We start from the raw sequence: 12,789 nt of genomic DNA on the forward strand, positions 1-12,789 counted from the left end.
GTAGTCATTCATTTAACAAGCATTTATCAGGCATGGAGTTAGGTACCAAACATGGCCCACAATCTGATGTGGGAAGTCATACATGTAACAGGAAATTTCAATGTAGTGCGTTGTAAGTTTATGTTCAAATATGTACAACGTTCTATGGGACCACATGAAATCATATCTAACTTGGTTTTGAGAACTTGGATGGTTTCTTGGGGAAGTGCTGTCTATGCAGGGATCTGAAGGGCAAGCAGGAATTGGCCAAGCAGGAGATCACAAAGAAGCCCTGCAGACTTGAAGGCAGCATGGGGAAAGGGGGAAAGTGGAGAGGGCTGCCTAGAGGGACACATCTGGTCTTAGAATGTAAAGGGTCCATTACGTCCAGTACCTCAGACTGAGGGTGATGGAAACCCTCGAATGGTTTTAAGCTGCTGAGTCACGTAATTGGATCTGCAGTTTTAAAAGATCAAATGTGAATCAGTTTGCTCACTTCTCTGTCTCAATTTTCTTATTTCTAAATTGAAAGGGTTGGTCTACCCTTTACAATTCCATCCAAGTTTAATATTGCAGAAATTTCTTGTATGTTGGAAAAACTCAATTCCAGACTGATTTCTAGATTTCTTGGGTAGCAAGGCCTAAGATCACAACTAGTGCTTGAAGAGGTGAGTTTGTGGGCCTGGGGAGGGGGGTGCTGAGAGTGGGGACAGGGAGTTGAATGGACTGCTATGTCATTTCCACTGGGAAATAAGAAAACTGACAGTCTCCTCAAAGGCACCTGCTGGATAGCTTTAGTTTCTCAGCAGACAGATTAATGTCACCTTGTCCTGCTTCTAGTACAGAGAAAATATAGTAGGCATTTTACAAACATTAAAGTGCTACATACTGAGCTATTTACTGATGAAATGATACAAAATCTAGAATTTGCTTAAAAGTAGTTAGGTGTCTATATATGTAAAACATGATTGGCCATGATGTGGTAATAGTTGATACTGAGTGATGGGTACAAAGGATCCATTATATGATTTTCTGTATTGTGTATATGTTTGAAATTTTCCACAATAGAAAGTAAAAGGAAAACAAAACAAAACACCACACAACACACAGTATAATAAGATGCCCAACCTATCACTCAAACTTCCTCATTTACTTTTAGCACAAAAGACAAGTCATACTCTCTCATTTGGCCATATTGATGTAAAGAGACTCAGAATCACTATGGCATAAGTGTTGACACTTTGCTGTAAGTTCTGTATCGACTTTGATGGCTTAAAATGCCCCAGACTGCACTGAGATTGTTTGGGCAACCAAAAAAGATACACTCCAAGGAAAGGCAACTCTTCTGGGGAGTTCACCGATGGCCTGGTCAGGGTTCTGCAGCGCCGGGTGGCTCTGGCCAGGAGGGCCGTATCTCCGTAGCAGAGTGAGGCGGAGAGATCACTGGCTTTGGGTTTATGCTCAGTGGACTCAGCCGCGTATCAGTCAAAGGACAATGACAAGACATAACAAAGGTAACATTCACTGAACTTCACGTGGCAGGCAGTGTGCTAAGCTCTTTATGTGTTTTATATCATGCAACTCTAACAGCTGCCCAGAGATGCTACTATTTTACGGATGAGGGAACTGAGGCATAGAGAAGTTAAATAATTTGTCCATGCGCACAGAGACTTTATGTTGTTCCCAGCAAATGTTGTGGGAAATAAATAAAATCCAGTGGTTAGCTTGTAGTTTGTATCCTAGTTAGGATTAGGTTTGGGTGCACCTAACAACAACAACAACAACAAAGAAAAATAAAAATTGCTTAAAACAAAATAGTTTGTTTCTCTCTCACCTTTAAGAAGTCTAGAAATAATCAGTATAGGGCTGCCATAGTTCTCTAGGGATCAGGGTTCCTCTATTCTATTGCTTCATTGTCAAAGTCCTCCATTTCAAGGTCATCTCGTGGTCCAAGACACCTGTTGGAGCTCCATATTTTACCAGAAGAAAGAGAAAAGGAATGGAAGAAGAGCACACCAGCTGAACTCCCTTTTGAGGATGCACACCAGAAACTGCACTTATCCTCTCTACTTATAGTCTAGTGACCACAATGTAGTCCCATGCGCACACCTAGCAGATTATAGAAAACTTGCATGTGACAGGTCCAAGACATGAAAGAAGACCGAGAAATATACTCTTTATACTGTATGACCTTGTGCCCAGCTAAAGATCAAGGGTTCTATTAGCATCGAAGATGGAAAGGGACATTGGGGATCACTGACAATCACTGCTTAGCCCATGCTCAGCTGTATTCAGAGCCCTGGTCTCCATAGGTATGACATGGCCATGGTAATCCTTCTCAAAAGACCTTTCACATTTAGATAGGTAAATACATGAGAAACCTAGGCTCTTAATTTAGTGGTCAGGAAATTCTGGTTCTTTCCCTGCTTTAGATGTAGTCAAGTGGGCAGCAGTGGGTTGGTGTCTTAGAAACTGCCTGGAGATTCAGCACCCTGAGAACTGGCTCTGTATGCATCTGGGGTGACCACTGCCTTCCTCATCATCATTGTGGAGGATTTGCCACATACGCTAGGGCTCACAACCTTTAGGCACAAAGGGATTACATTGTAGAGGATTTGCCACATGCTCTAGGGCTCAGAACCTTTAGGCACAGAAGAATTACATCCAGCCCTGACTGGTTTGGCTCAGTGGATAGAGCGCTGACCTGCGGACTCAAGGGTCCCAGGTTTGATTCCAGTCAAGGGCATGTACCTTTGTTGTGGGCACATCCCCAGTAGGGGGTGTGCAGGAGGCAGCTGATCGATGTTTCTCTCTCATCGATGTTTCTAACTCTCTATCCCTCTCCCTTCCTCTCTGTAAAAAATCAATAAAATATATTTTTTTAAAAAAGAAAAAAGAATTACATCCACTTTTTAGGGATCTTGAGCATAAAATCTTATATAATGAGCTCAGGGCCAAACATGGGAGTATCTAGCATTTAGGAAAACATTCACTTCAGTGTAGATTTGCATCTGACTTTGGAAAACTGTTGACCATGCAAAATTTTTGAGTCTGTTTTCCCCAGGATTGATAATAGTTGAGCACAGAGCTAGCTTATGGTAGTCTGTTGGTGTCTGTCCATTTGAGAAACTGAAGTTTCCCTGCTTATAAGATGACAGATGAAAGGGACAGGCGCTTCCAGGAGTTACTCTTGAAATGGTAATGTAGGTGTAACATTGTTATACCAGGAGCCTGTCCTTGAAAAGTCAGGCCAGCGGTTCTCAACCTGTGGGCCGCGACCCCTTTGGCGGTCGAACGACCCTTTCACAGGGGTCTCCTAAGACCATCCTGCATATCAGATATTTACATTTCGATTCATAACAGTAGCAACATTACAGTTATGAAGTAGCAACGAAAATAATTTTATGGTTGGGTCACAACATGAGGAACTGTATTTAAAGGGCCAGAAGGTTGAGAACCACTGAGTCAGGCTCTTGATCCCAGTGGGGGATATGCAGGGGGCAGCCAATCAATGTTTCGCTCTCAAGTCGATGTTCTCTCACCCTTGCCCTCTCTCTAAAAATCAGTAAAAATATTTTTTTAAAAAATAAGATAAAATGGATGATTTCTTAGACATGATGAAATACAGTATTTGAATAGGGCTTTAGTGTTTATCATATGCTTTCATGTACCTTATTTCATTTGATTCTTTCTATGAGGGAAGAAAAGTAGTCTGCCCAACTTTATATAGAGAAAATGAGGCTGATAAACAGATTATAGAAAACTTACATGTGGCAGGTCCAGAACTTAAACATTGTTGTACTTTTCCCCCCAAAGCTAGTCGTTTTCCACAATGCCTCGATGTCTTCTTAATTTGCATACACACATATTTGTACACATACATGTGCAAACACAGAGGCCAAGCTTATTTTTTAAAGCTAGAAACTTGCTTTTAATGAAAAATAAAGATTTTTTTTTCCTTCTAGAGATTTAAAAGGAGACCAAAGAGTAACAAAGTATCAGTTTTCAGGAGCACAACATACAAATTCCTCTAGCCCAGAAGCTTACAAATGAGACTGCCTATTGGGAAGACACATTAATTGAAAACTTTCAGGTTTCACTGAGCAGAACCCGGAGCAAAGCAAGGGTAGTTCCCACAAGGTGTCCAAACCATTTTTCACCGGCCGCACTTAGGACAGATACCAGGAATGACCAAGGCATCCTCTGGCTTTCACTTTGACCACCAGAACCACCTCTTCAGTCTGGTGCAGTGGCCAAAGCATGGACAGAAAGACTGGAGTTTGAATCCTAAGTGATTGGTAGCTGTGTGAGCTTGGGCAAGTTACTCAACCTCTCCAGTTTGCCTCAAAATAAGGATAATATCTTTGCAGAGTTGTTGGGAAGGTGATAGTTAGAGTAGTTAAGGTACCTGACAAATGGTAAGTAACCAATAGCAGTTGTTTTTTATTATTATTAGAGCTTTAAGAAAGCACAGGTTTTGGGGAATTGTCCTCCACCCCCCCCCCCCCCCCCCCCCCGCCAGGGAATTATCTTAAAAAATATATCCTGCCTGGAAAAACCTGTCCTATTTTCTGGGAAACTTAGCACTCCCATCAGGCACCCAGAACAGACAACCTCATTCCTCAGGAATATTGTAGGAATAATTGAGATTTTCTTCTATTAAGCATCAGCTCACACAGTTTTTCCTAGCATACTTCCTTGTCTATCTTGTTGTACTGCTCTGTGTCAGCAATTTTCAACCTTCTTCATCTCCTAGCACATATAAACTAATTACTAAAATTCTGTGGCACACCAAAAAATTTATGTTTTGCCGATCTGACAAAAAAGGTATCATTTTGATTGATTTACAAAAATAATAATTACCTACCTTTTTGCTCCAAAGTAACTTTAAAAAAAAAAAATCAGGTGCCTCTACGTGTATGTAAGGATTTCTGGTACCAAGAATTAACCAATCGGACGCAACTTTAGTATGCGATGTGACCAATAAGATGCAGCTCTATTATATGACCTATATATTTATGGTTCAAGACAGGGCATTCACACCAGGCAGGTATTGTTGTTTAGGCAGTTGTCACTTTTTTATTTGACAGTCGAAAGGAAAAGAGGTCAGTGCCCCTGACTAAACAGTCAGGTATTGCTTATTTTAAAAATTCTGGTGGCACACTGGTTGAAAATCGCTGCTCTATGTGTAACTCTTGTCAGCTGCCACTATTTATGTGTGTGTTCTATAGAAAAACGTAGATTAACTGGGACTTAGCTACTGGAACACTTAAATGGTCATGTTTTTCCCCTCTGGGCTTCATTTGAAGGAGAAAGAGGAAAATGACAAGTAAAGTTTTAAGAAGGGTAGGAAAATCGTGTGATTTAATACCTTCAATTTTATTGCTAAGAGAAAGAGAATGATTTTTAAGGCCACTCTGCTGATTAATAATAGAGGCGGGAGAGGATTCCCAGCCTATTGCTCTTTCATTTGGACTGTGGCCTATAGCTGTGGCTTTGGCACTTGTCTTGGTGGTGTTACTCCTCTGGCTGTGGCCACTACACTGTGCAAGGGCTGACTGATGATGGGAATGAGCGGGACAGACTGGGTATCATACGTTGGGAAGTGGTGATGAAATGTGGCACTCAAACTGAAGCCTATCTACCTTCTGTGAAGGCATCTAAGCTAAAAAATTTTTTTTAAAAAAGTAAAGCACAAACAAAATATGTCTGAGGGCCAGTTGGAGTACCTTGCTTTCAGTTTCAGTACCTTGTACCAACTATAGCCACAGGCCTTATTCAATAAGGAGATCATCTGAATTATGCACCTGAGGCGTGTTGCCAAAGCAAGTTTCAATTCTATCCATTGATTTATATGAGCTAAAGCAGAAAATTGAAGAAGTGTATTTTAGAAACCTAATCACAATACATTTTGCCTCAGAGAGAACACAGTAGAAGCTCTGCCCTCATTTATTATCTGGTTAGCTAGGATTCTCTGTTGTCCAATTATCCAAGTGAATTCAGATGTCACAGTGTATAGGTCATTAAAAATTGCGAAAACTAGCCCTGGTTGGGTGGCTTAGTTGTTTGGAACATCATCCCATACACCAAAAGGTTGTGGGTTCTATTCCCTCTCAGGGCACATACCTAGGTTGTAGGTTTGATCCCCCATTGGACGCATATAGGAGGCAACTGATCGATGTTTCTGTCTCTCTCTCTCCCTCCTCCCCTCCCCTCTCTCTAAAATCAATAAAAACATATCCTTGGGTGAGGATTAAAAAATTTGGGAAAACTAGGACCTCTCAGTACTGGAGGTGCTGTCATATATAGACATTCAAACATTTAATACTGGGACCCATGGTGAGAAATATATTTATGTCATTTTCGAGCAGAATCACACACACACACACACACACACACACACACACACACACACACCAGAAACCCAAAATAGTATTTGAAGAAACAGTATCTTACCATATGCCCAAACTGATGTTTTCCAACCTGTTCCGTTTTTATTAAAATAAAGGTCATGAATTGCCAAGTTTATTTTATAATCTAGTAGACCACAACATTTAGTTTAAAAAAATCATGAGACAAGGTGATTAATGCTAACACATTTTTATTTATTCATTAAATTTATTAATTAAATAGATATTTACTCAATTTCTAATGAGTTTGAGGTGGACATGGACAAAACATGGATTCTTGTCACCAAGGAGTCCAAAATCTAATGGGAAAGACATGCATGAAAATGCCTAAAAACCCAAGGCAGAACAGTCACTTCACATTTTACATGACGCTTTTTTCTTATTATACATCATAATGATAATCTTTTAAGTAGGCAGGACAGAATTTAGCCTAATTTTACAGATAGGAAAGTGTGTTTTTGAAAAAGTGACTTACCCATACAAAAATAATAGAACAACAGTGACAATAGCATTTGTTTTTTTTGTTTTTTTTTTTAAAATATATTTTATTGATTTTTTACAGAGAGGAAGGGAGAGAGACAGATAGCTAGAAACATCGATGGGAGAGAAACATCGACCAGCTGCCTCCTGCACATCTCCCACGGGGGGATGTGCCCGCAACCCAGGTACATGCCCCTGACCGGAATCGAACCCGGGACCTTTCAGTCCGCAGGCCAACGCTCCATCCACTGAGCCAAACCGGTCCTGGCGACAATAGCATTTGTTAAGCATTTACTATATTTAATTTTCACTACAACCATACTTGTATGTTGCTATTATTACACACATTTTACAGAGGAGGAAAGTGAGACAGAGAGGTTAAGTATCGTGCCCAAGGTCATAGAGAGTTAAGATTCTGAGGAAGTAGGATTCAGTCCTAGGAAATATGGTTCCAGAACCTCAATCGTAAGCAATATATTATCGTTCCTGGAAATCAGAAAGCAAAGATCATAATCCCTGATGGGTTGTGTCATCTATTTGTCTTCTCCTACCCCCACCACAAAAGTAGTGTGACATCTGCTGCGATGAGAGCATTTTGGGGGTGGAGGAGATGGGGAGAAACAGAGCCCTGCCTCCTGAATAGTCCTCAGTGTGGATGATCTTCACCAAGTTAATGAAAGTGACTGAAGTCAGCAATAAAAAGGTGAAGGGAAAGAATGCTCTCCCCCGAAGAGGGCATCTAATCCTGTGACTCTGCCCCCATGCGTCGTGTGGCATTCTTGAGATAAGGTGATTATGGAGCAATCTCGATCTGGGAGAAACAGGAGAGTTTAGCTCTAAATGTTCACCTTGGGTTTTACCAGTGCCAGCTCCCTTCCTTAAGTGCAAGTTCTCATTCAGAATCACACAGAGAAGTTTCCATTAGTGTCATCCTGGAAACAGTAATATGTAGCCTTTGTTGAGCTCCTCCCATTGGAGAAACCAGGACTGTCAAACACTGAGGGTAGAGCCGTGTCCAAGCCATATCAATAATACTAATAATAAGGATGTTAATTACTGTATATGTTTTAGGTACTTTTATTATGCTCTGTTTTATAGAGTAGTGTTGAAATTGGTATATATTCCAATGTCAACGAGTATACCCATACTGGTCTTTAGAATGTTGTAAATGAATCCAGCTATTGTTTTTCCTGCCCCAATATGTTCTTTTAAAAGATTATCTATATTTTTAAAAATATGTGTTTTTTAAATTGATTTTAGAGAGAGAGGAAGGGAGAGGGAAAGAGAGATACCCCACCGATGAGAGAGAAACATCCATTGTCTGCCTCATACATGCCCCGTACTGGGGACTGAGCCAGAAACCCGGGCATGTGCCCTGACCTGAGCATGGGACTATGCTCAACCAATGAGCCACACCAGCTGGCCTGATATGCTCATTATAGCTCTAATTTTGTAGGGTTATTAAGAGTTATTATAATTGACTTTGTTAATATTAAATTAAGAGTAAAGTTAAAAAATAAAGTGATCCCTGTAGCCATTCATGTTTTTTCTTTAAATTTGCAAACTGGGGAGATAGTTATTAAAAAGTATGTTTCACCTAAATATATTCCAGCAACATGTCTGCAACTCTGAAAACAGTTCAGCAAAAAATAACTGAGAGTACTCTTTTTGAAAATAATAATTTTCACTTTTCAAAAATGATCTTCTCTAAATTCTCTTAATCCAGTGATTATAAATCCAGAATTGGTCAAGGCACATGATGAACTCTGGGTATTTATTCTCCCTGTGGATCAGTAATGAATTAAATGAGAAGGAAATGTGCAGAAAAAGATTATTTAATATATAATTGGAAAAGATTTATTTACTAGACTTTACAGAATATTCTGTCAAGTAACTAAAATAGCTTAATCTGACAGATTTGAAAAATTGGAAGTATAAAATTTGTGTTTAAAATTTTATTACAATTTTAACCATCACCACTCAAGTTCTTTGATGTTGTAAATGAGCATTAACTGATTTGGGATTCAGGTCAGATCATACCTTCACCAGGTAATGCAGTTAGGAAAGCAGCTGTCCAGGGGCTGGAGGATCCATAAGACAGCATTTCAAAGAATTGAATTTATTTGGGCGACACTGATGAACAAAATTATACAGATTTCAGGTGCACAATTCTACTACACAATCTAGGCCTCTCTACCGATTCACCCTCTTCCCACAAGGATTTGCATTTGCGTGATCCTTGAACAGAAAACGTCTCCCAACCCGATTAATTTATTTTATGTAGACCTATGTAGAGCTCGAGCTTCCAGGAAACTCTTTGGATCCCAGATGATTTGGACTGAAGTCTCTTGGAATGTATAGTTTGATTTTGTGTCCTTAGGAGACCAAAATCATAATAGCCAGAGAGAGCCAGGAAAGGAGAGAAGGCAAAACTAGCTTTGTGTGTAGATTTAAGAAAATTTTACACACATGTACCTTTTTCGTGTTGTTTTGGTGATGAAACTCTGTCAGATGACTTTGGAAAAGCTTTTCATTTAGTCATTCCAAACCCTAATAGGGAAAAGGTTCCTTTTTAATCAAGATTTTCACCTGGTCTTCTCCTGAAATGAGAATGATGGATACTTCTGCAGTCTTATTAATTCAGGTGAAAATGAACGTTTGGTAATTACATTTTGAGAATTACAGTTATATCCAAGTTTTATAAGGCTTGAAACTTACACAATGTTGGGGTCCACTTGAAGAATAAAAATATGAAATCACCAATGTTAGAGTAGGTACACGGTCTTGTAAGGGGCTTCGGCAAGAAAGGGGCCTTGACCCTTAAGCTTCATTACCTTCATGATAAATTCTCCTCTAATAACAAGTGACTGCTTGCTTTGCCCAAAATTATGAAAGAAAAAAAAGGGGGGAGGGGCTAGAAAATGGAAAGAAAATCCTTGTTTAGCTGGCTTCCCAACTATCCCCTCAAGCCAGCCGAGTGGTTTGGTCCTTTCTCCAGGTCCCAAGGTAAATGATGTCAGATCTGAAAGTGCACCGGATTCAACCGTGCCCCCCCCCCCCCCACCTTTCTTCTTCCCCAATTTATTGCTTCAACAAATAGTTATTAAACAGTCACATACATTCACTAGGTGGAACAGACCCCAATTGCCTTCTAACGTTAGCGTTAGAATGGCTAGCTCTTCCATCTCTCCCTTAGGGATCATTCCCATTATGTGAAATGTGCAAAAATACGGCTGTTTCTTTCTATCCTAGCAGACAAATAGCCAGTTCATCTGAGTTACAAGTCAGTCCTCCAGGACGGTAACCGTCGGGGTGGCTTTGACTTGCCGAACCTTCCAGCAAATATAGGTTAAGTTATACGAAATGGGCGTGCCTGGATCTTACCAAGAAACCCCCTCATCCCCAAAGCTTACCAGTCAGAGGCACCCAGCCCCTTTCTTTACCCAACACTCACTCCTCCGGCAGCAGTCGTCTCCTCCCCCTCCTATCCCGCCCCGTTTTCCGCCTGCAGCCCACCTCCCCGAGACTCTCCCCTCCCTCACTCCCTCTCTTGTCCTCCTTCCCGTGGGCCAGCCGCGCTTGGAGCTGCCCTGCTTCGCGGGGGACACGGCGACACCTCTAGGGTTGCTTCCGGGCACTCTCCAGCCAGAGGGTGGCTGGCCGGGAGCCTGGAGCTCGGCTGGGCCGGCGGCTCCGCGGTGGCGGCACCGAGGACGCGCGCGCCCGCCCCCTCGCTCCCTCCCTCTCTCCTTCCCTCCCTCCCTTGCGCCGGGCGCCCAGAGCTGCGGTCTGCCCAGGGCGGTGGCTTCTTGCGCCCCGCACAGCTCCTCTACGGAGGCCGCTCCCTCTTTCCCTCCTCTTTGCGTCATGTCGGGCAGTTGATAATTTTCCTTTCTTTCTTCCTTAAAAAAATCTCTCCTTTAGTCCTTCCCACCTTCCACCTCTCCATCCGTCTCCCAGGTTGATTTCTTTCCTTGTCTCTGGGCTTGCCCATGAGTCTCCTCGGGAACTACCGGAAAAAGACCAGCAACGATGGTTATGAATCCTTGCAGCTGGTGGACAGTAACGGGGACTTAAGTGCCGGGAGCGGCGGGGGTGGCGCCAAGCAGAGAGTGAATGTCGGGGCAGCGGCGTGGAGTCCCGCCCGGCAGCCTCCGGACCGCGCCAGCACCATGGACAGCTCAGGTAGCGCGGCCGGCGGGAGCGCGGGGCTGAACTGCGCGGGCCCCCTCCAGACGCGGCCCAGTCCACTGGCCCGAGGCTCCCACCCCAGCCCTGGCCTGGGAGAGGCCCGGTAGAGGCCAAGGCATCTAATACCACCAGGGTATCGCGTCTCTAATTTCTCTAATCCAGGGAGCGAGGAAATGTTAGATTGGCCTGGAGGCCCAGTGACCGTAGTGAGTGCCTCTTAATCTCGCTAAGGCTGCTGAATTCACCTGCTGGGAGCCAGGGAGAGGAGGGGTGAGTAGGGGAGGGGCAGGGGTGGCGCGAGGAGAGGCTGGGAAGGAGGGCGGGGAGAGGCAGCTGCTTTCACTATGCTGCTAGGGGAGCGGGAGAGAGGAAGGAGCTAGTGCTTTGATTGTTTTAGCAGCCTGGAGACGGTATTTATTCCAGTTGTTTTGGTAATGCTGATGTTATTTGCAATTGTGTAAAGCTCTATCCCCCCCCTCTCGATTCTGCTCTCTGCTAGGGTTGATGCTGTTTCTTGAGTTTTTCCTGGGATCTAGAGCTCTTACACAGCTTTCATGATTTGCACAATGAAAGTTTGTGTGTTGTTGTTTTTTTCATGTTGTCTTTGAGCTTGTTTTTCTTTAGCCATTTGCATTGAGTGTATTAATATTTTATAAACCTTTTCATGTAAGGCAAGTGGAAATGCTTCCAAATTTTGTATCTGGGCTTGCAACCATCTCCTATAAAGCAGTTTAGCAAGTTGAATTTTGCTCTTGAAAATGCTCTTTTAGTGACTCCCATAGCAAAACAGCCATGTAATATATCCATGTTGGACCAGGCATAGTGTTATAGTTGTTTCCTTACTTTTTCAAGGAACCAGGGTACAAGGCGTGTTCACATAGAGATAACTTACAACTGAAGTGTTCAGTGGTTTCCTCTACATTGATAACTTTAATTCTGGACAACTGAGGACTCCAGAGGAAAGATTCATGTTGGGTTGTTTGGGAAGTAATGAAACCAAGCCGAATTTAATTCCTCTCCACTTTGCAAACAAATGCTTACTTCTTTAATTGTGTACAGTCGCTGGGCTATCATTTTCTTTCTCATCCCATAAATGGAATGAAATATTGTTAACAAATGTTCAACTGCTCTGGCCTGAAAATGAATTTTACCCATGCAAGCACTTACTGAAGTTAAATAAGGTATTGGTGGGATGTTCTCTCAGGATCATTTTAAATTGAAGCTAAGAAGGGACTGATGGTTTCAAGAGCTTTGGTATTGATGTTGTACATGGTTATTTGATTTACGTTTTTCCAAATCTGTGATATATCAAAATCCAAACCATCTTTAGACTAGATATTGTCTCCTTTAAATCTTAATAAAGACTCATGTACACCAAATGATGCCACTGTAATCCTTTCTGGAACATAGTGGACATGTAAACAAATAACTGAAATGAAAATGAACAGTTTCCAAATGAGTATGGAGGAGCCCCACTTCAGGGAAATGAAAGAATTATGAAATTTTGTGTATTAAACTTTTATAAGGATTTTCACTTTTGGAATTAGAATTTTTTTTAAATATGTTACATTCTAGAATAAATTCAACACATATTTCCTGAGCTTGTTATTTGCCAGGTACTGTGCTAAGCACTGTGGGGAATTAGAGAGACACTTTTGGCCTCTAGGGGACAGTAACTCAAACACACAGCCCCCTATGGTAAGTCCTGTTTTTTGAAGATTATCTTTTT

At 42.0% G+C, this 12,789-nt stretch overlaps 1 protein-coding gene across 3 annotated transcripts in view; it reads left to right on the plus strand.

Moving 5' to 3' along the window:
• The window catches only part of DNAJC6 (DnaJ heat shock protein family (Hsp40) member C6), a 122,105-nt gene that overhangs the window by 21,774 nt on the left and 87,542 nt on the right, over positions 1–12,789 (plus strand). The window contains exon 1 of one of the 3 annotated variants that reach the window (XM_070405291.1): positions 10,762–11,054. The exons of the other annotated variants lie outside the window; for them this stretch is intronic. Coding sequence (XP_070261392.1) covers positions 10,862–11,054 — 193 coding nt within the window. The 5' untranslated portion in view covers positions 10,762–10,861. Of the gene's footprint in view, positions 1–10,761; positions 11,055–12,789 lie in introns of those variants that run through there. 3 annotated transcript variants of the gene reach the window in all.

Source organism: Myotis yumanensis, unplaced genomic scaffold (assembly GCF_028538775.1).
Source record: "Myotis yumanensis isolate MYYU_CA2020_CCGP unplaced genomic scaffold, mMyoYum1.0.hap1 SCAF_2, whole genome shotgun sequence".
NCBI lineage: Eukaryota > Metazoa > Chordata > Mammalia > Chiroptera > Vespertilionidae > Myotis > Myotis yumanensis.